The sequence below is a fragment of the Cetorhinus maximus genome, chromosome 1, assembly GCF_964194155.1.
Source record: "Cetorhinus maximus chromosome 1, sCetMax3.hap1.1, whole genome shotgun sequence".
In the NCBI taxonomy this organism is placed as follows: domain Eukaryota; kingdom Metazoa; phylum Chordata; class Chondrichthyes; order Lamniformes; family Cetorhinidae; genus Cetorhinus; species Cetorhinus maximus.
In genome coordinates this window covers 214,474,809-214,498,563 of record NC_135879.1, presented here as the reverse complement: position 1 = coordinate 214,498,563, position 23,755 = coordinate 214,474,809, and the positions used below count along the sequence as shown (strand labels likewise).

At 40.8% G+C, this 23,755-nt stretch overlaps 2 protein-coding genes across 4 annotated transcripts in view; one reads left to right on the top strand and one right to left on the bottom strand.

Moving 5' to 3' along the window:
• Positions 1 to 6,098, top strand: part of katnal2 (katanin p60 subunit A-like 2) — a 91,616-nt gene extending 85,518 nt beyond the window's left edge. For both annotated transcript variants that reach the window (XM_078552851.1, XM_078552845.1), the window contains 3 exons: positions 2,467 to 2,629; positions 3,621 to 3,723; positions 5,212 to 6,098. In XM_078552851.1, the coding sequence (XP_078408977.1) occupies positions 2,467 to 2,629; positions 3,621 to 3,723; positions 5,212 to 5,351 (406 nt within the window). In that variant the 3' untranslated portion in view covers positions 5,352 to 6,098. The remainder of the gene's footprint in view (positions 1 to 2,466; positions 2,630 to 3,620; positions 3,724 to 5,211) is intronic.
• Positions 6,099 to 16,886: 10,788 nt separating this feature from the next.
• Positions 16,887 to 23,755, bottom strand: part of hdhd2 (haloacid dehalogenase-like hydrolase domain containing 2) — a 34,389-nt gene continuing 27,520 nt past the window's right edge. For both annotated transcript variants that reach the window (XM_078552910.1, XM_078552919.1), the window contains 3 exons: positions 20,804 to 21,020; positions 17,540 to 17,603; positions 16,887 to 17,221 (listed from right to left, as the gene is read on the bottom strand). In XM_078552910.1, coding sequence (XP_078409036.1) covers positions 17,118 to 17,221; positions 17,540 to 17,603; positions 20,804 to 21,020 — 385 coding nt within the window. In that variant the 3' untranslated portion in view covers positions 16,887 to 17,117. The remainder of the gene's footprint in view (positions 17,222 to 17,539; positions 17,604 to 20,803; positions 21,021 to 23,755) is intronic.

Below are 23,755 nucleotides of genomic sequence, written 5' to 3'. Positions count from 1 at the left end.
GGTCAATGGGACTAGCGGAATAATATTTCGGCACAGACTAGAAGGGCCGAATGGCCTGTTTTCTGTGCTGTAGTGTTCTATGGTTCTAATAGGCCTAATGGGGAGGTGGTGGCATAGTGACAATGTCACTGGACTAACAATCCAGACGTCCAGGCTAATGCTCTGGGGCCATGGGTTCAAATTCCACCATGGCAGCTGGTGGAATTTGAATTCAATTAATAAATCTGGAATTGAAAGAAAAGAGCTAGTCCCAGTAATGATGACCATGAAACAATTGTCGATTATTTTAAAAACTCATCTGGTAGGATGTACTTTCGGGAAGGAAATCTGCTGTTCTTACCTGGTCTGGCCTACATGTGACTCCAGACCCACAGCAATGTGGTTGACTCTTAACTTGCCCTTTGAAATGGCCTAGCAAGCCAAGGGCAATTAGGGATGAGCAACAATGCTGGTCTTGCCAGGTGATGCCCACATCCCATGAAAGAATGGCTACATGCTGCTGCTGGGCATATAACCTCTGTTGCATTGACCTTGCCTCTGGCAAAACTGCACAGAACGTGTCAGGTAGCTGAATTGACAGTCTATTTTGCAAATTTGCTCCTGGTCTCACCACTTAACCCACCTCCAAGGGACTGAGAAAATTCAGTTGGTTGTCCCTAAACTCCAAGTCCTCCTGAGCTCAGAGACCTTAAGACGTAAGAGCAGAAGTAGGCCACTCGGCCTATCGAGTCTGCTCCGCCATTCAATGAGATCATGGCTGATCTGATAATCCCCAACTCCACTTTCCTGCGTTTTCCCCATAACCCTTGATTCCCTTATTGATTAAAAATCTGTATATATCGGCCTTGAGTATACTTAATGACCCAGCCACTCTGTGGTAAAGAATTCCACAGATTCACTACCCTCGGAGAAGAAATTCCTCCTCATCTCTGTTTTAAATGGGTGCCCCCTTACTCTCTGAGATTATGCCTTCTGGTTCTAGACTTTCTCACAAGGAGAAGCAACCACTCAGCATCTACCCTGTCAAGCCCCCTAAGAATCTTGTATGTTTCAATAAGTTCACCTCTCATTCTTCTAAACTCCAATGAGTATAGGTCCAGCCTAATCAACCTCTCCTCATAAGAAAATCCCTCCATACCCAGGATCAACCTAGTGAACCTTCTCTGGACTGCCTCCAATGCCGATATATCTTTTCTTAGATAAGGGGACCAAAATTGTTCATAGGATTCTAGGTGTAGTCTAACTAGTGCCTTGTATAGTTTTAGCAAGACCTCCTTATTTTTATACTCCATCCCTTTTGAAATAAAGGCCAACATTCCATTTGCTTTCCCTATTACCTGTTAAACTTGTATGTTATGCTGAACGTCAAACTCCACAGGCTGGACTTTGAAGTCCTGACGTGGGGTGAACTCACATGGAGTGGAGCGGGGGGGGTCATAATTCCAAAATTGCCATTTGATTTTTACCAGTCGCCATTTTGACTGGCTTGGGAAATGTGGCACATCATGACCCAACTCCCACAAAAACAGAGCTCAGGATTTCCATGTTGTTGCCTATCTCAATTTTGTGCTTCTGGAGTTTAAATTTTCAACGAGGCAGGTGGGTTTCTGAAGCCTGTGAGAACCATGTCAGATAAGAGGCATCGTTTTAAAGTAAGAACCCTTTGAACAAGTAGGTTTAAAAGTTGTTAGCAACTTCACATGTCATAATTTGATGCTGCTTGATAACTTAAGTATGTTTTTCGTGCAGTGATTGATGCTAGGGCTTTGTTCTTAAAAGTTAATTGACCATTACATTAACCAGCATTGTGAAAGTTTTGAAATTCTTTAAAGTACATTATCTACTTGATAAAGCACTCTTCTGCATTCAATCCTATTGACATGTGTCATTTGGACCCTGTGCTTTAATCTTTCCATTGATTCACAGTCCAGCCATCTGTTCAGCTTTTGAAGCAGTGGAGCGGATGGCCATCTGTTCCACTACTTTAAAAAGTTTATTGTATTCAGTCAAGCCATCTGTTCAGCCTTTTGAAACAGTGGAGCAGGTGGGCATCGGTTTCACTACTTCAAAAGGCTTTAACATATTTATCTCAAGAGGTTATGTTGACATAGCTGTGCTTTGGAATCCCATTATGAATGTTTGGCTGACCTCCAAGTCCCACTAATAACTGAAAGTTTTATGAGCAGTTAATAGGATTAAAGCTTTTTGAATGGCTGTTTGTTTACTTTTACAATTTTATGAGCATCTTTAAATATTTCCAAATGTTATTATAGAACTCATGAGTTCTGGCCATTTACACTGTTATTGTAGGGTTTCTGCTAAAGACACCCTTTCAAGTGCCTACATTTATGGATTGACTGATCCTGTAAACTGGTTAAAATTGGTCAATTGACTGCAGACCAGTTGAAGCTTCAGAACACCTTGATATAAACAGGACCAATGACACTAATGTATTTTTTTTTGCAGGGAATTGGACCATGCTATGTTACGTCGACTGGAGAAACGAATTTTAGTAGATCTTCCTTCCAAAGAAGCACGGCAGGCAATGATTCTGCACTGGCTGCCTCCTGTGAGTAACAGTGGTGGTGTAGAGCTTCGGACTGAACTGGACTATAGTTTGTTAGGAGAAGTGAGTATTGCGTTGACCCAAGCATTTTTGTACATTAAAATTATTGTCTGAGTTACAAATGCAAGATGATGTGGTGTTTATCCTAATGTTGATCCTAACATTAAAGTTCCTGATATATACTGTAGCAGGATGAGAAAAGGTGGGACTGAGAGGTAGAGTGGTTTATAGTTACTGCTATTTAGCTTTTGGAACCCAACTTTGAAAACTATCCTAGGCTGATTGGATGAAAATCTTGTTCTGGGGCCAGTAATGGGACAAGTAAAGAAACAAAAGAGGAGTCTAGAGAAGCTGTAAATGGCAACAGCAGAATGCTGTTGAGCAGCAGTTGAGTTTGGAAAGCTGTAGAATGCCCAATTGAAAGATGAGGCAGGCAGTTAGGTGAGACAGTGTGTGGAAGAGACAAGCAGGTGGGAAAACATGCAGGGAAAATAGGCAGATGAGGCAGTGGATCTTGGACAGAGCACAGCGGACACCAGCAGGTGCAGGAGCATGCAGGTAGGCAGTTGCAGGAGCGTGCCTAAGAGTTGGGTGTGCAGAACCATGGAGAAGGCAAGAAGCTGCTGTAGAAGTATGCAGAAGATAGGCAATGATAGGAATGTACATGGGAGGGAGGTAGGGGTGTGCACAGAAGAGGGAAGCAGCAGCTGCATCAGTGTGCATATGAAGGAGGCTGACTCATGCAAGTACTTACCCACTTCTGTTCGAACCACATCTTCTTTCGTGATCAATTTATTTTTTGCTACTTTTCTTTGTTTTCCCAATACTGCTTTCATGATTTAATTTTCATGGCAGCTTTGATTTTTAACCCACCCTCCTGGTGAGTTTATCTCAAGAAGCTCTCCATTCCTGCTAGGTGAGTTAAGATAAAAACAGGGATAACATTTTGTTTGTACGACATTTTTGTGTGAGCAGTTCAAGAGACATCAGTTTGGATTTGACAAAAATGCAACCACATTCCTAGTATCATTCCATTCTGTACTTTCACCAACAGGAAACTAAAGGCTATTCCGGATCCGACATCAAGTTAGTTTGCAAAGAGGCAGCTATGCGACCTGTGAGAAAAATCTTTGATGCACTAGAAAATCACCAAACAGGTAAACTGAAGAAAAACTTATTAGCTGCAGAAAGGTTAGCTGCACAAAAGTAATCAGTAACTTGATTTAAATTGTAATCTAATTATGTACGTGAAACAAATCTCTGTGGTTTCAGGATGGCTTTATTTAAATACCTTTATTTTGTATTGCCGAACCCTTTTTTAAAGAAATAAACGTATGACTAAAGGGAGAAGTTGCTTGCTATTTAATCAGCCACAATACTGTGGTGTTCTGACGTTCTAAAACTAGACTTGGCTGTAATAAATTTACAAGAATCTATTGTGGGTGGAATTTCATGCCCCCCCCCACCGCCCCCCAACCTTCCACTCTCGGAGGTGGGACAATCTGCCAAAATGGTATGGGGTGGAGATCCTGCCATATTACCGCCTTCCTTCAATTAAGGCCAGGGCAGTAGGTTTGAGGACAATTTTCTCACCCGGAGGACAATTGAGGCCTTTAAGGACCACCTAAGGGCCTCATCCTGTCGCTGCTGGGGGTAGGCCATGTGCATCTATCACCAGGAATACCTTGGTCGGTAGGCCTGGGTCCTGGTAGGACAGTCCCGCCTTGCTGGGCTCTCTGCAAGTGAGAACTGAGGAACCTGGAGTAAGATTTAAATTGAACCCCTTCTCCCTCTCCTGGAACTCCCTCCCTAAAAACACTGGACTTCAGCGGTTCAAGAAGGCAGTTCACCTCCACCTTCTCAAGGGCAACTAGGGATGGGTAATAAATGCTGGCCCAGCCAGCGAATTGCATATCCCGTGAATGAATTTTTAAAAATCATCCACCCCACATCAGGAGTTCTGTGTGGGGAGCTTCCCCTCACAGGAGCTGGGAAGCCAATGGCAGGAAGGTAAGTGCCGATTAGGCCTTAATCCCATCGGACCTCCTGAAATGGCCGTGGTGCATTGCCACCGGTTTTCCAGCTGATGCACAGGCCCCCGCTGCAACCATTAAATTCCACCCTTTAAATCTGATGTTTGTTTGTTTGGCTAACTTAACTAAGAGAATTGGGACTTGGGCCTCACATACATCAAATCGGCAAGCTGCAGACCATTTGAGTTTTGGGTCTCTGTATTGCCAGCCTTTGGCTAAGTCTGGGAGAGTGGTGGTCAGATCAAATTGCTGGTTGTATTCAGGCATACCAATTTGGTAAAGTAGGCATCATATGAGCTGTTAGGCAATTTATAGGTGCAAATAAAGGCATAAAAACTATTTCAGGCATAACTCCTGGATGCAAGAGCAAAATACTGTGAATTCTGAAAATCTGAAATAAAACAAAAATGCTGGAACTATTTGGCAGGTCTGGCAGTGTCTGTGGAGAGCAAAACAGAGTTAACAGCTTGGTTCTTCTCAAGCAAGTGCAGGTCTAATCAGTGTATCTGAGCTGCATTTGACATGGGTGGCAGAGCACAGCCATGATTTTCACCTGTTTAGGTGCTAAATACCAGTTAAAGTGCATACTATTTTCATTTCTTTTATATTCAGGAAAAAACAGTCTACCCATTTTTCAACTGGAAACAGTCTCCACAAATGATGTTCTTGACGTGATAATTCACACCAAACCATCTGCTAAGAATCTTTGTCAGAAATACACTGCCTGGCAGCGTGAATATGAGTCAGTATGAATTGGAGCTTGCAAAGAACTGGGACCTACAGCAAATCACTGTCTCTTCCAGCCTGGCAAACATCCTGTGACATTTTCAAAGTGAAACTGTTCTCTTTTTAAGAATGTGCTGGCAATTAATTGCCAGATGGCAGCAAGGTTTTGCTATGTTGAATTCAACAGGAGAACCGTTTCTAGACTTTCTACTGTGGGAGATTTAAGACTAAAATGGAGACAATGGCTCAGATGAAGGTCATCAGGTACAACAGTCACACATGCAGCTGTGATTGAAGTGAATGTTGGTTCTGTCCCTGATGGAAAGCATATCACAATATACACAGATGTAGCAGGGAGAGAAAACAACCTTCAACAAGTATGTACAAAAGAACAGCAAAAGGAGCTCACACTTTTTATGCCACGTTTGAGTTGTGTAGGACTCGAAGTTAATCTGTAAAATCTAAAGAATTCTTGGTATTACCTGAGAATTGAGATTTGTTGGCCCTCTCATCTATTCATCAGTCATGGCTGCTTCACAACATTTGGGTTTTCCGTCCTGTGTTACAAGGTTTATGTTATTCAAGAACCATTATTTGCCTTATTGATACTCAACGGACCTAAATCTGCTCAGCATTTTCTTTTAGTTCGTTACTTTTAATTCAAGATACTTCTCTTGTAAGTGTGTGGATTTAAAACATTTTTTGATAAGTTACAACAACACCTGTGAACTGTCTGTGGGATAGGGAAATAAATACTTTTGCTGCCTAGAAAATTCAAATGTCCAAAACTTTTTTAAAAAAACCTTAAAACAGTTACAGATTCTAATTCCTTTTCTGAATTTAGTACTGTTGCAGAATTCTTGTTGTAACTAAATGGTATCACACTTAAAAGTACAGGTAGTTTAGTATCCTGTCAGGAAGACATGTGCACAATACTAAAGGCAACAATGAGATGTTAAATGAATCTTCCCTTGGTCATCTGGAAATCCATACAAAAATGTATTATTTTATGTTTCAGTCTTTTAAATTTCTGCAGTGTATTTCTAAAAAACTGTACTAGCAGATCTCCTTTGGCATTGCAAGTAGTAAGTAGGTAAGCAGAAAATGCCAGAAATACTCAGCAGATGATGCAGCAACTATCAATGGAGAAACACAGTTAATGTTTCCCTAAAACCTGTGTTGTTTCTCCTACAGATGTTGCCAGACCAGATGGGATTTCTAGCATTTTCTCAAGATGTTTTGCAAGAAATGATAATGAACTGTTCTGATAAGGTCGAGCTTTAAAGCCACAAAAAACAACTGAGGTCATTTGTAGTTTAGTCAGGTTATTTGGCCAGGGAACTTTCCAAGTCAATCTATTGAGTTCATTGTTCTTCAGGTTACAGGCCACAACCCTAGTTTGTTTTTTTTATTCATTCATGGGATGTGGGCTTCGCTGGCTGGGCCAGCATTTATTGCCCATCCCTAGTTGCCCTTGAAAAGGTGGTGGTGAGCTGCCTTCTTGAACCACTGCAGTCCATTTGGTGTAGGTACACCCACAGTGCTGTTAGGAAGGGAGTTACAGGATTTTGACCCAGTGACGGTGAAGGAACGGCGATATATTTCCAAGTCAGGATGGTGAATGACTTGGAGGAAAACTTCCAGGTGGTGGTGTTCCCATCTATCTGCTGCCCTTGACCTTCTATGTGGTAGTGGTCATGGGTTTGGGAGGTGCTGTCGAAGGAACCTTGGTAAATTCCTGCAGTGTATCTTGTAGATGGTACATACTGCTGCTACTGTGCATCGGTGGTGGAGGGAGTGAATGTTGGTGTCAAGCGGGCTGCTTTGTCCTGGATGGTGTCAAGTTCTTGAGTGTTGTGGGAGCTGCACTCATCCAGGCAAGTGGGGAGTATTCCATCACACTACTGAATTGTGCCTTGTAGCTGGCTTTGGGGAGCCAAGAGGTGGGTTACTCATCACATGATTCCTAGCTTCTGACCTGCTCTTGTAGCCACAGTATTTATATGGCTAGTCTAGTTCAGTTTCTGGTCAATGGTAACCCCCAGGATGTTGATAGTGGGGGATTCAGTGATGGTAATGCCATTGAACATCAAGGGGCAATGGTTAGATTCTCTCTTATTGGAGATGGTCATTGCCTGACATTTATGTGGCACGAATGTTACTTGCCATTTGTCAGCCCAGGCCTGGATATTGTCCAGGTCTTGCTGCATTTGGACATGGACTGCTTCAGTATCTGAGGAGTCACGAATGGTGCTGAACATTGTGCAATCATCAGTGAACTTCCCCACTTCTAACGTTACGATGGAAGGAAGGTCATTGATGAAGCAGCTAAACATAGTTGGGCTGAGGATACTACCATGAGGAACTCCTGCAGTGATATCCTGGAGCTGAGATGACTGACCTCCAACAACCCCAACCATCTTCTTTTGTTCTAGGTATGACTCCAACCAGTGGAGAGCTTTTCTCCTGATTCCCATCGACTCCAGTTTTGCTTGAGCTCCTTGATGCCACACTCGGTCAAATGCTGCCTTGATGTCAAGGGCAGTCACTCTCACCTCACCTCAGGAGTTCAGCTCTTTTGTCCATGTTTGAACCAAGGCTGTAATGAGGTCAGGAGCTCAGTGGCCTGGGCAGAACCCAAACTGGGTGTCAGTGAGCTGGTTATTGTTAAGCAAGTGCCGTTTGATAGCACTGTTGATTGAGAGTAGACTGATGGGGCGGTAATTGGCCAGGTTGGATTTGTCCTGCTTCTTGTAGACAGGACATACCTGGGCAATTTTCCACATAGCCAGGTAGATTCCAATGTTGTAGCTGTACTGGAACAGCTTGGCTAGGGGCGCAGCCAGTTCTGGAGCACAAGTCTTCAGCACTATTGCCGGAATATTGTCAGGCCCATAGCCTTTGTTTGAGATATTTTAGATGTAATTTTTAAAGACAAGCAAGAAGCTGCACACATTGTGTTTCTGGTATTTTGTGGTTCTAAATGGGTTTCCCCTGCATTGCAAATGACTATCTCTGTCTTTCTGAACTTCTTAAAAGCAGGTACAGAAATTTGTACTGGGCAGTACACGATAGCCTAAATATGATGAGCATGTGAAGTTTGACAGCTGGAAGTGCACACATAACTAAGTTATAAAAAACCCTTTACCTATTAAACTCTGCATTGAATATGCACTTCCTTCCATTACGCTTTTGCACCAACTTTATTGGCACTGAAGATGCAGGGAACGTAGAAATCAAAATTAAGGAAAGCAGCTAATACAGTAAATATGTGGCTCATTTGGTAGCACTCTTGCCTCTGAGCAGGAAGGTTGTGGGTTCAGATTCCACTTGAGGTTGACACTCCAGTGCAGTACCAAGGAAGTACTGCACTGCAAGAGGTGCTGTGGTTCAGATGAGACATTAAATCCTGACCCCATCTGCTCGCTCAGGTGGGTGTAAAAGAACCCATTGGTGACACCATTCAAAGAAGATCAGGACAATATTTATCCCTAACCAATGCCTTCAAAAACAGAGCACATGGCCTGTAGCCTTCAACCCTCTTATCTCCTATTTTGGTCAATATTACAGCATTTGGTGCAAGCCTCTAAACTTTCCCTTTACTCCCTAATTTGCAAATTTGCTGCAGCCTACATTTTATTCTGCTTCCCTTCATCCACATGCTGTTGAAATCAAAATTTACTGTCTGAAATTTTAGATCAGTGAATAGCACTCCAGTCTTTGACAAGATGGTTGTAGGTTCAAGTCCCAGCACAAGAATCAAGACTGACACTCAGTGCAGTAATGAAGGAGTACTATCAGAGGTGCCACCTTTCAGACAAGAATTAAATTGAGGCCCCGTCTGCCTACACACATGGATTGAAAAGGTACCTCGGCATTATTTTGAAGAACAGGGGAGTTATCCCCAGTGTTCAAGCCAATATTTAGCACTCTACTCCCATCACTTAAAAAAAAATGTCAATCACATTACAAGGTTGTGGGTACCTTGCTATGTGCAAGTTATCTGTCACATTTCGCACATCGTCATCAGTCCCTTGAAACTAGGATGACAACTGCCAAACTTCATGATTTGTGTGTCCACAGGTGACTCAGCAGCCCAATCCTGGAACCATACCTTACAATACAGAAGTGTATTGTACACTTATGAACCTCCGAAAGCCAAAGTACCCTTTAAGGTTGGGAAAGATTAGAAATAAAAGTAAAACAATTAATTCTGCTTGACAGTAAAGAGAATCAAACAAAAAAAAGTCATTCTTTTTTGAAAATACTCTGCCACTTTTCCTCAGACTGATACTTCTAAAATCAGATTTTGAACAATACAAAAACATTTTTCATATTATATTTACTCATCAGTTTGTTTGTTGTAGATTGAAAGTTTTAAAAAATAACAGCCTCAGTGTCTCCCAAAAGCTGTGCTGAAACTTGAAGGCCCTGATCTTGACCTGGATGGGTTTTGAGAGCAGCGAGAGGAAACCCAGATTTCCCTGCATGCTGGTAAAAGCAAAATACTGTGAATGCTGGAAATCTGAAATAAAAACAGAAAATTCTGGAAAAACTCAACAGGTCTGACAGCATCTGTGGAGAGAGAAACAGAGTTAACGTTTCAAGTCTGTATGACTTCTTCAGTGCTCTGGGGGAGCATAGTTTTCCTCTTACCACCTGTCCATAAACAGAAGGGGTTTTGAATTAGGATAAAAGCAAAATACTCCGGGACACCCTGGTCTACTCCTCCATCACCCCCTACACCTCAACCCCCTCCCACGGCACCTTCCCATGCAACCGCAGAAGGTGCAACACCTGCCCCTTTACTTCCCCTCACCTCACAGGCCAAGGGCCCAAACACTCCTTTCAAGTGAAGCATCATTTCACTTGCACTTCCTTCAATTTAGTCTACTGCATTTGCTGCTCCCAATGCGCTTTCCTCTACACTGGAGAGACCAAACGCAGACTGAGCGACCGCTTTGCAGAACACCTTTGGTCTGTCCGCAAGCATTACCCAGACCTCCCTGTCGCTTGCCATTTCAACACTCCACCCTGCTGTCATGCCCACATGTCCGTCCTCGGCTTGCTGCATTGTTCCAGTGAAGCTCAATGCAAACTGGAGCAACAGCACCTCATCTTCCGACTAGGCACTTTTCAGCCTTCTGGACTGAATATTGAGTTCAACAATTTTAGATCATGAACTCTCTCCTCCATCCCCACCCCCTTTCCAATTCCCCCCCCTTTCTTTTTCCAATAATTTATATAGATTTTTCTTTTCCCGCCTACTTCCATAATTTTTAAATGTATTTCCATCCATTGTTTTATCTCTACCTTTTAGCCTTTTTTGATTCCTTCACCCCACCCCAACCCCGACTAGGGCTATCTGTACCTTGCTTGTCCTGCTTTCTACCTATAATTAGCACATTCCTTAGATAATATCATCACCTTCAACACCTCTTTGTCCTTTTGTCTGTGACATCTTTTGGTTATCTCCACCTATCACTGGCTCTACTTGTCCCACCGCCCCCCTTAAACCAGCTTATATTTCACCTCTCTTCTATTTTTACTTAGTTCTGTTGAAGGGTCATTCCGACTCGAAACTTTAACTGTGCTCCTCTCCGCAGATGCTGCCAGACCTGCTGAGTTTTTCCAGTATTTTTGTTTTTGTTTTGGATTTCCAGCATCCGCAGTTTTTTGCTTTTATATTACTATACTGCGGATGATTAGTTTGTTTTAAAGAATAAGCGGTGGTGTACTTTTTCCCCCAACTCCTCAATTTTTGTGTGATCTAATTTCATTAATAATCCACAGCAAACTCGAGTAGGATTAATTCAGAAGGTTAGTTTAGTATTGCTGATAAAAGACATTTTGGCGAAGCTTTTCATCTGGCTCTCATCAGGACAATCGCAAGAATACCAATGTCAGCGAAAGCAGTAACTTCACACAGTATGAGAAAAGCGTTGATTAGTTGGCAATTGGACACTGATTGGTAGATGCATTGCCATAGAGAATGCAACAATTAATGGTGACTGACAGTTAACGGCCAAGCATTGTTTGAAATTTAAACCAGGCAGCTTGGCTCTGGTCAAGGCATTGCCCTGAATAACGAACAAGTGAATGGCAATCACTTATTTTGTTTAGCTGAAACAGGCACAATATGCGTACATGTTCTTTCTGTCTGCAAAGAACAGAGCCCTGTGTATTAATATGTAGCTTCCAGTACACGCAAATGCACCACATTGCGAGCCCGACTGATAATCTCAAATTGGTTGTCAGCATAATTTTTAGCACACTGATGATTATTTAGCAAATGTCGTCCAGTCGCGGAATCACATCTAATGTTGGATACTGTGTTTTGAGTTTTGCAAGCACAGGCTGGTCATGCATGGTCTGTACCTTGCCCGTTGCAACAGTGGAAGTGACATGCTGTTTGATACCATCCACCAGTCCTTGGGACATATGGCCTACGTACCTAGCATAACACTGGCACTGAGTACCACATTACTCATGTGTGATAGGCAGAAAGTCTCTTTTGGCTTGAAGGCAGCATCCTGTTAGTGGTGAATACCACTCATGTTACTGCTGCATCGTAGCAGCGTGAAACAGCTAGCTTTACCTGTTACTCAAAATTTTGAGATACCTTGCCCTTCCAGGGTAATCAGAGGTAGATTGGGCACTTTTCAGGGCTGAAAGTGACGGCCTTGGGCCCATTCATGAGTTTGAGTGATATACAGTACAAAATGATCTGATCAGGGTAGCCATTATCCTGCAGGACATCTTTAATGTGCCCTATTTCAGCAACAAGCTTGCATGGTTGAGCCCTATTTACGAGGTTGCCGATAAGGCCAATCTTATGGCGTGTGGAATTGTAAGAATCCCAATGTGTGTTTTGACCTGTGAAGGTAGGCTTGCAGTAGACCATGGTAGGGAATCCCCTAGCAGATTTCGCAACAAGTTCGTCAAGGAAAGGGAGTTCATTTGACTGCTCCATTTCAAAGGTGAATTTGAGCACAGGATGGAGTCCATTAAGACATGCAAGGGAATTGTTACATGCTGCTACAGATTTAAACATAGCAAGTGTATCATCCACATAGAGGAAATATGCAAGTGGTAGGAGGTTAGGTGTCATGCCATCGAAGACACATTTTTCATGGAACCCAACAAAGACGTTTGCTAGATCTGAATGATACGTTTGCTATGCAAGCTTGATGCTGAAATAGGGTGCATCAAAGACATCCTGCAGGGTAATGGCTACTCTAATTAGATCATTCCGTGCTGCATATTGCGCAAACTCATGAGTGGGCCTAAAGTGGTCACTTTCAGCCCTGAAGAGTGCCCAGTCTACCTCAGATTATACTGGAAGGGCAAGGTATCTCAAAAATTTGAGCAACAGGCGAAGCTCGCTGGTTCATGTTGCTACTATGCAGTAGCAATAATAATGGTATTCGCCACTCTCAGGATGCTGCTGCCAAGCCAAAAAGATGTTCTGCCTGTCACACACGAGTAATGTGGTGTATGAGTTTCAGCGCCAGCATGCTACCAGGTATGTAGACCTTACAGCCCAAGGACTGGTGGATCATACCAAACAGCATGTCCCTTCCACTGTTCGCAATGGGCAAGGTACAGACTGTACCCAACCAGCCCATGTTGTAAAGCTCAAAACAGTGTCCAACATTAGATGTGATTCCACGATTGGTCAACATTTGCTAAATAATCCTCAGTGTGCTAAAAATTATGCTGACAGCCATTTAAGATTGTCAGTCAGGCTCGCAATGTGGCACATTCGCAAGTACTGGAAGCCACATATAATAATACACAGGGCCATGTTCTTTGCAGACAGAAAGAAAATGTACACACATTGCGCCTGTGTGAAAATGGATGTTATTTTAAAAATATTTTTGGAAAAATAGACATACAGCCTTCTTTACAGAATAACAGTGTGTGTATGTATGTATATATATATAATAGAAGAGGGTATGTTACATTTTATTGATCCAAAAGCAGAGACAAAATAGAAACATGAAAGATTTTACGTTTGGAAGGATTGGAGTTTCGAGGTGCAAAAACAACTGAACCTGAGATGAAAGTGGGGGAAAGGTATTTTAGAGTTACTGTGGAAAGTTTAAGGTAGCTGTGAGTTATTAGCTCTTAGCTGTGTGAGGAAGATCTCCTGGAAATAGCTCCAGGCTGCCAGAAGATGCAGTTTGAATCGGCCATCCAGTCAAGCCAGAAAAGTCTTGGGCTGCAAAAAGCAGTCGTGTTCTGAAGTTTTGGATTTCCACAGCAGAGTGGGAGTGTGTTTAAGAGGTCATATGTTATGCCTTTATTAAAACTACAGCAGTTTGCCTTAGCTAATATAAATGTTTAACTATAAAAATCCAATAATAAGGGAATGTTGCCTGGAAGGTGTTTACTTATGGGTCTGACCAAGTAGGGGGTCTTTTGGGGGAATGTTTTGTAAGGCTGATTTTAACTGTGCATCTGTAATCTTGTGTGCTTAAGTTTTCTTTTGTTAATAAAACTTTTGGGATTTTAAAGCTTAAAAGTAAAAGTGTTACTAGACTTCTTGCTGCTGAGATCAGTACGTTTTCTTCTCATTTTCAGAATACAAAAAAAGGGTTTGGCCCGCAAGCCAAGTTTCCCTCTGGGATTTGGTTTGCATGGCTATTAACATCTGCTGTGGTCATAACAGCCTGTTTCAGCTAAACAAAATAAGTGATAGCTATTTGCTGGTTCATTCCTCAGGGCATTGCCTGGACCAGATAAGCTGCCTGGTTTAAATTTCAAACAATGCTTAGCAGTTAACTGTCAGTCACCATTAACAGGTGCATTCTCCATGGTAATGCCTCTACTAATCAGTGTCTACTTGCCAATCACAGTACTCTCTTCTCATACAGTATAAAGTTGTTGCTTCCCCGACATTAGTATTCTTGCGATTGTCCTGATGACTGCAAGACAAAAAGCTTTGACAAAAATGGCTTTTTTCAGCAGTACTCAAGCTCTATACTACCAACGATTACTTTATTTCACACTTTCAAAGTCCACAAAAGGAGTGTCCACAACATCTCACTCCACATTCATACAGTAAAAGGGTTATAGAGAAAAGGAGGTTTACAGTACAAGGACCACAGAAAAACTGAGTATTGGTTTACATGAGTTTCAGAGTCCCAATTTCAAAGCCCAATGAGGATTCCTTCACTTAGGTATTTTGAGTTCGGTTGGCTGGAGACCGGTGTTGTAAGATTCGCTTTTCAGGTGGTGCTGATGTCGCAAGATGAAGTAGGCACAGTTTTATACGTGATGGTATGAAATCTTCCAGCAGATTCAGGTTACATGGGTCGGTTGTCCTGCCTGGACAGAGCCGGCTTCTTTGTCCAGTTGGATGGTAAAACAGTAAACTGGGTGTGCAGCTCAGAAAGACAATATTAAACTGTTCAAAAGACCAGAATCTTGGGTTATGTGACCTTCCTTCTCCACAATGACTTCAAAAAGGGATGGTTATCCAATGTCTGGAGTTGACTTTGTTTTCAGGACTAATAATGCCTCAGCCATTATGGGTTGAAAGGGGTGCCATTTATGTTGAGGGTCTGGCATTTGGGAAGCCATTGTCTCAGTAGATCCATTGACTCCGCTAGCAAAATTGGCTTATCAAATGCAGATGGCCTTCCCTTTGAAATTGGTCTGACCAGTCCAAGGTTGTCTGTTAGTAGCTCCTTAGGCATAACAATTCCTGAAACTGAGAAGAATTCTTTTGTTCTGGATACTGCTGGGGATAACCCCCAGTCAGAGGGTCAACCATCTTAATTGTCTTTGTTCAGCAGAAAAGTCCAGTTTAAAAATATGAAATAGCAATAAGGATAGAGTTTTTAAATATATACAGTGTTGGGTTTCTTTTCTGTGTCAGCAGAACTCAACAATTTTATGCATGAAATGTAATTAACAAATTTTTCAGAACAGATGGTACATATAAATTAGTCTCATTACACAGACAATAAATCATAGCCTAGATATTCTGCTTTAGCAGAATTGGGCAGATTTTTTTCTATGACATAACTTTTAACTGCTATAAAAATCCTACCTTGATCCCACATGACTTTGTAGCACAGATATTTGTGTAACTTTGGCAGGTACTCTGACCTCTGCTAAGGAACCTGTTTAGAATGAAACTGAGGAATGAGTGTGACAAGTATCAAGAGTGTGATTCTTCCATCAGCTCCAAACAACCAGTAAAACATGGAATTTCTTTTCTTAAATGTTGAATTTGGTGCTAATGTTACCTGATCTCTCAAAAATCAATTATAGCCAGGTCTTCTGGATTTAAAAAATTAAATTCCACTCTCTCTCATCAATCCTGGGGGAAGGTGGCACTTATTTCATGATCCTACGATACAAAGTATGGGAAATGGGTAATTGCACACTTCCGTCATTTCATACGTTTACAATCGATTTACTCATAAATGTCTGCCATATTGTACGCTGCTAGCCTTGACTGCAGGAAAGCTCACAAAATAAGTGATGAGCAAGGATCCTGTCCACTGAATAATTGGTGGCTTGGGTGGGGGGAGGGGCTGGACGGCGGTGCAAATTCCTTTCCAATTTCAAGTACTCAATTCTTGTGTCCAGTGCTCCCTGGTCAGGCAAACACAAAGGATAATCTTTAATTTCCAGTGCTAAGAATACCTCATGAATTTTAGCAGGGTCAGTGGTAGAGTATCACAACAGACATAATCTAGGTGTGACTGCTGGGATAACATCCCAGCAGAATTTCTAGGCCAGAGCTTCCATTTTCCAAAAGGGTGACAGAACCATACCTGGCAATTACAGATACATTAGTTTGACTTCACTAAGTCCTTAAATTGTGGTCAGTAGCAAGCCAAGCTGAAATGGGCAGTAATTTGAATGGGGTGCTTAAGGATTCCCTGTTGGGATTCTAATTTCTGAATGCAATGTTTAACTTGAAGCCACATTGATCAGCAAACGAAATGCCATATAAACAAAAGCAAGGTTTGGTATATTGGAAGTAAAGTTGGAATGCACAAATATTGAAAGCATGAAACAGAATGCGTCAAGGAGGAAGTTGAGAAGAACCGCTAGGTTAGATGACTCAACGTAACTATGTGAACCTGTAATAAACAGTGAATAGGATTCTGCGTTACATTAGCAAATCAGTTAGGTTCAAATCACAGATATAATTTGAATGTATGTCAAACATCATATGAAGCACTGCAAGCAGTTTTAGTTACTGTGACATAACAGGGGTGGGGTGGGGATTGGTGGGAAAGAGGTACATGCTTAATAATGCTGAGGGAAGAGAATGAGGTCGATCCTTGCTGCTATAAGGATGAAACAGGAAGAATGTTCAGATAAACTTTGGCTCTTCAACCTCAGATGTCCTACATGGTACTATATATTTAACATTAATAAGATTTACCGAGACAAGAGGGCACGGTTCAGAAATGTCAGGTGAAAGCTTAGGAAACATTCTAGAATACCACACTCATTTAAGAAACAGCTACTTGCTCCAATGAGAAGACAGTATGTTGGAGGTCCTTGGAAAGATGAGATTAAGTGTCTTCTTTCAAAACCATCTTTATTTTTTCAGAAACATAGATACTGAAATACGACTACATACCAGTTTTGATCTCTGATTAATACAACTGTGCAAAATGTCCACGTGCATTTCCGTTTGAATAGTGCTTGGCAGAATATCAGCCCAATAACTGTGTTTTGACAACAGCCTGGAGCGGTTTGGTGAAATTTTATAGAATATGCCTATTGTAGTTAGATGACTTTTTCAGTTTTATGAATTTTTACAGCAGTTTTTGTAGTATGTGGTCAACAGCCTGTGGAAAAGCATCGCATATCAAATAAGGAGGGGGGCTTGTTTTGCCTCCATCTCCAGGTTGGTACTTGCCTAAAAAAATTGAAACAACAGTAATATGAGTGTCAGGAGAGACATCAAAGGCTGTGATTATTTTGCAATTAGGACATTTGAACAAGCAGCATTTACTGAATGCAGAGGTTTTGAAGTGACTCATGAAAAGTTAACAAGTTTTTATGGATGATTTCATAATGTAAATGTCACTGAAAGGCAACATATAAACCTACAAGAAGATTCATAGTGCAGGATATCACCCTTTCTACTGAATTATTGTGTATGGGGTAAAGTGGTAAGAGCAAAACAAATCATTCACTGGACGTTTTGCAAGTAGTTAGTTACAAACATACTTACCAGTTTTTACCAAAATACCCAGCATCCCAGCAGTTTGTGCTCCACCAACGTCATCCCTAGCATCCTATAGGCAGAAAGAATTATTTCTAGTTAACATTTCTTCCTCTTTATACAAGATGGGATAGAAAAGAAAATCAAACAATAGAAAATATAGAGAGAAAACAACACCTCTAAAAGGGCGAAGAGAAGGTGCGAAGAAATTGGTATATCTCAAAGGGAACTATAAAGGATTTCTTAGAGTAGAAAGTAAAAGGATAGTTAAAAGCTAATTAGAGATTTAAAGCAATCTTCTGGAGGATGAAGGATGCTAAAGGAGGACTTTGCCTGAGTTTTCACAGTAGCATATTGCATTGTACTAATGACAGAATACAAGTAGTTGTGGTTAACTGCAGATAAGGAATTGATGCAACTCAAGTGAAAAAGGCACCAGGCTGTGAAGATCTGCATCCTAGAATGCTAAGTGAAGTGAGGAATGAAATACTTTGAAATTTAACCATAATCTTTGAACCGTTATTCAATGTGGAAATTGTGCCAGAGGATGGGAGGGTTGCCAACATAACACCTCAGTTTAAGAAAAGATAAAAAAAGGTAGTTATAGCCTAGACAGCTCGACATCAATAGAAAGTAATCTTCCAGAAGCAATGATAAGAGATAAAATATTCACTTAGAAAGACAAAAATATTAATTAAGAACAATCTATGGTTCTGTAAAAGGCAAGATATGTCTGCCAAATTTAAGAGATTTCTTCTGAGTAAATAATAGTGCATTAAAAAAGAAAATGCCATGAATATTATGTGGATTTAATAAGTTGCTGGATAGTAGGCTTGTTCATAAAATGAAGGCACATGGCAATAAGTGGAATAAGAACGGCCATAGATAGGAAGGTACTTGAAGGAAAGAAAAACGTAGTTAGTAGTTAACGATTGTGTTTTGCTCCTGATGGATGTAAATAATGGTATGTATACTTTGAACATGGGTTGTCAAAACCAATTTGAATTTTTCAGGGTAAAAGGGGAGGCAGAGCGGTGGGGGAGCAGAGGTGGGGAATGTGGAGGTGGAGAGAGGAGGCAGTGAGGTTCTGAGAAAGGGGTATTAAATCAGTGGATGAGGGGTTTCAAGTATTCCAGGACCTAACTGAAAAAAAAAAATTCTCTCTTCTTTCTTTGATCTTAAATTTATGCCTTCGGTTTACCAACTCACCAACCAACAGAAATGTTTTTTTTCTGATGATTTACTTAATCAAACTTCCATAATTTTTAACGGATCTATTGGCTCTCAAATTCTCTACTCCAACAAGCACTTCCCACACCTTCAGCTTCCTATAAATGCAATCCTAATAGATCTTTTCTGCACCTTCAATTGTCTTAACTCCCTTCCCAAAAGTACGGTGTCAAAATTGGACACACAATTCCAACTATGGCCTAATCAGTCATCTAAATTTATTGGAAACTCTTTGCTTTTAACTTCTATGCCTCTCATTTCAAATTCTGAGGTTTTGTTTCCTGGTCAAGATCAGCGTGGACAGAGACTGAAGTTGGTTCAGATTATAAAACATATGGTTCACTGATAAAAAAGTGATCTCAAAAAGTGTTCTTAAAATTATTTTTAAAATACCCACTATGACTGAGCTGCTCTGCTGAAAACAGTAGAAATGCTAGAGGGTGGTAAAGTTCCCTGGGTCCATATGGTACTCCTATCATCCACTCATTGTGTAAAAAAAGATCGTTAATTGCTACAATGAAAATTAAGCACTATTCTCTACAATGGATTTTCAATTGGCTTCCGACTTACTGGCCATGGTACCTGTAGGATTAAAAATCCTGGTTCACGTACAAAAAAAATGGCTAGTCCATTTGTTGCACAACTGCTGAAAAATCTATATGGGTATGGTATTTGGGCATCAGTGGATAGGCACATGTAATTGGTAATTCTGTGGTTGGTTGCCTGGTCTATTAGGTTTAAAAATTCTCGTGCAAACAAGTGAGAATTAGATTATTTTGCAACAACAATCAAGAAAGATAAGATAGTTTGGCTGATTGGTAGCTGTTTAAATCCTTTCAATGGCTGAACACCTAATCCAGTTGTATATTCTTAATGTCATTTATTCCAATACATCTTCAAAGCATCTTGAATGGTAATTTTGAGGATGACTTTCTCCCAGTCAGCAATTAGTCTGAAACTGATGGTTAGGATCAAGAAATTCCATAGTAGCAAAAAATGACTCAAAACTAATTAGAGACTGTGTTTTGAGAGTTAGGTTGATATTGAGCATTAGAATAGGAGAAGTGACGTTGCTGTTTTCTATAATTCTAAGAGGTACAGTTACTGTAACTTATTTTCTCTACTATTTGTTTGAATTTGCTGTTCAATAAAAATCAACATAGTAATTTAAATACAGCCTTAGCAACAAGCAGAGTTTTGCAGCAGATATGGGGACATCATTGGATATATGGTAATGAAAATAGTATTGAGAATTCTGTTAGACCACAGGGCTCACTACATTTACTGTAGTTAGGTAACGGAGCATTTCTGATTGAACAGACTAGGGGCTCACCTATCAGTGGTCTCTGGTAATGAACCCGAGGAAAATATCCAGTGTAAAATCCCTAAAAAAAGCACATACCAATTCATTCTAAAGAAAAGGCAGGTTGCAGCAATCCTGCCATCATTGTAAAAGGTATCCAGAAAACACAACCTAGGTGCTGAAGTAGTCACAAGTAATTGAAATGGAAAAAAAAATCTAGCAAAAATAGCCTAGCAAACCCGACCTGGCACTGTGAAACTTCCTCTAGGAGACCCCAAATAATCCTCAATACTGAATAACTGATCCTGGTGTGGTGTGGATGATCAAAAAAGATTTCTAGAGCCAAGAAATGTTACCCTCTACCTGACTAGGGAGTGCTGGCTGATTCAATGCCAAAGATAAAGGTGTTCCATTCATTTCCCAATAAGGACACCATTAACCTGCAAGAACACAAATAATTCCAAAAGACGTAAAACAAACAAAAGTTCCACCATGGGACAGGAGTGACTGATTCTTATTAGCTATGGTATAACTTTGTTCTGAAACTGAAAATATCAGCAGAAACTAACCTACAAAGAAAACAAACCAACAAAGGGTAGTATTAACACCATCAGATAGGCCATTGGTCCACACTGTTCATTTTTTAGACCAAAAGAGACTGAATAGGAGCAGAGATAATGCCAAAAGTTGAATAGGGGGGGAAGATGTGAAAGAGAGACAATCAGAAGTTCAGTACATACGTCACCAATCATAACCGCCTCTTCTGGTTGGCATCCAATGCTACGGAGAGCCTCAAGGAAGAACGGTTTCTCTGGCTTTCCCACTACTGTGGCCTTAACATCTGTCGCATATTCCAGCCCAGTGATAAAAGGTCCTGGCCCAAGTGATAAGCCATCCAGCTTCTTGTAGTACCTTGCCTTATGTATGGCAATTAGAGGGGCACCATCTAAAATTAACCTAGATAAAAAAGCGAATGGGAAACAGATAGAACATTGTTGGAATCTGTATGATCAGTAATTACACACAGTTTTTCCCTACAAAATGCTTTTTTTCCTCCCCTCGTCTTTTGCTGCAAATATAGCTCCATGGGTTCAGGACCTTGTCAGGATGGCTATTTACCTTGTGTGAACCCAGAGTACATCAGCATGCTATTAATTTGTGGAGTGCAAAGCAATAAAAGGCTTAACAACGCCACTAGATACGTAATTGGCCCAGGCTGTTCAGTTTTTAAGTTAAACTGACCCCATCGTCACCAAATATTCACATATGATGATTTCATAAAGGAATCAATAGCACAAAACTCTTACTTATCTTTTCTGTTCCCTTGACAAAGTATATGAAGAATTACTGTGGTGCCCACCATGTCCATGATCAGCCAGACAAGGTATTAAATCTGTGGCCTTTGTGGTGTGTTTGGCTCAATGCTACAATTATGAAAGCTTTTGAGTTCTCAGAAAAATACACTTTAACAGAGAGTAATTTTAATTGTTTCTTAAATTGGTAGCCATGCCTCCTGCTGCCTAGGCCCTAAGTTATGGAATTCTTTCCCTCCACCTCTCAGCCTCTCTACTTCTCTCTCCTTTAAGACACTCCTCAAAATCTGGGTCTTTGATCAACCTTTTGGTCACCTAGCCTAATATCTGCTTGTGTGGCTCGGTGTCAAATTTTGTTTGTTGCGCCTGTGAAGCACCTTGAAATGTTTTACTATATTAAGGGTGCTATTGTAAATGTTTTTTAAATGAATTGGTTGCTACTTTATACTTGAATTGTTCGAAAGGAAAGGGGAAGTAATGATTTCCTGAGAGTAGAGAATAATATTGTTTTACAAATGCATCTTAAATGATTTTTTTGAAGTATTTGGCTTCCCCAGCATTATAAATGTTTTATAAAAGGCAGAGGGGTTATGGGAAAGAATTCCATAACTTAAGGTCCAGGCCAATTTAAGAGACAATTAAAATGACTCTCTCTAAGAACTCAAAACCTTTCATAATCCCCTTTCCCCTGTAAAACTAGATTGATAAATCCTAATGAAGCCACTGCATTCGGCAAAGCCTCTAAAACATTAATTAGCCACTGGTCAGCAGCAATACTAGTATGTCACTTGTGTTCGCACAATCACAAAGCAGTTATCCATCTGTTAGATCTCATGTGAAACCACAAACATTTATCCTTCACCTCACATTACTAAGAAAAATAATCACAATCGCATTGCTGTTTGTGGGGGCTTGCTGTGTGCATTTGGCTGCCTTTTTTCTACATTACAACAGTGACAACACTTTAAAGTGTGTCTGTAGGGCACTTTGGAACATCCTGAGCTCATAAAAGGTGCTATATAAACGCAAATATTTATTTTCTGTTCAATTTCTTGTCCTTCTCCACGTTGACTGTCATAGTACCTAAATAAGTTCCCACCCAAGGTGTTTAACCATGTTCTTCTTTCAAATGCGGATTTAAAATGCACAGCAGCTTATTATTTTCATATTTTCAGCAGTTTTTCTTTTTATTTAGAAACATTTTTTTCTATCATGGTCAATCACAGAATATGAACTCAATTATTTCATGTGTCCATATCTGATGTGTAAATATCACTTCTTTACAAGCAGAAAAAATTGCCGTAAACAACCTTGCCTTCATGTGATGGGTCAGATATCGTACCTCATAAGATCTGTGGGATAAGCTCTCCCAAGTGGTCAATGCCCGACAATACCAAGAACTAATTTCACCTACACAGAGTCCTGATCTCCCAATTGGGTGCCAGCATTTAACATATGACATGATCCAAAAAGATAAGGTAATCAAATTGCCTAAGCATTTTACAACTTTCAGGTTGAATATTTCATAGATGATTAGACATCTTCATCCTTTCGAGTTGTTATTATCAACCACTGCAGCTCTGAGGTTATAGTCTGAACATTGTGGTTTTCCATTTCGTAACTCTCAACATGTATCTCTGTTACAAGTGACTGTGAGAGACAATTGGCACGGAACTCTAGAGCACTGTTGTTCATAATCATGGACCAAGAGTTGAATGCAACTCATCTGGACTGTGTTGGGTGAACCATTAGTGTACAGTGGCTGTGATATCTTCCTACAGAGGGGATGAGGAGATACATTTAGCAGCCTTTGGCTACAGGGGTCATTGGTAGCAAGCTCTGTCCAACTGTCCTTTGGTAGCAGAGGTAGTCAGACCAAGCTGTCTAAAGATGATACATATATTACAAAGAAGCAAAATTCGTTGGGGAAAAAAATATCTGAGGGAAAGAATCAATCAAGAATGACATTCACACAGCAAATGGGGAAAGAGGGGGATGTGCTTTGCAGAGGCAAAAGAGAAAATTGGTATTGGGGTGATATATTAGCATTAATTGTGGATTGGATAATGGCTGAGAAGCAGAAAGTAGGAAAAATCAGGTCATTTTTGGAAGGGCAGGGTGTAACTAGTGGAGTAGCACAAGGATCAGTGCTTGACCCTCAGCTATTTATAATCTATACCAATGACTTAGATGAGGGGATTGTGCAACATAGCCAAGTTTTCTGATGATACAAAGCTAGGTAGGAAAGTAAGTAATGAGGAGGACGCAAAGAAGTTGAGGGCTTGATGGGGTAGCTGCTGAGCAGCTGTTTGCTCTGAAGAGTCTAGAGTAAGGATAACTCAGGATAAGGGATGAGCATAAATTTCTTCATTCAGAACT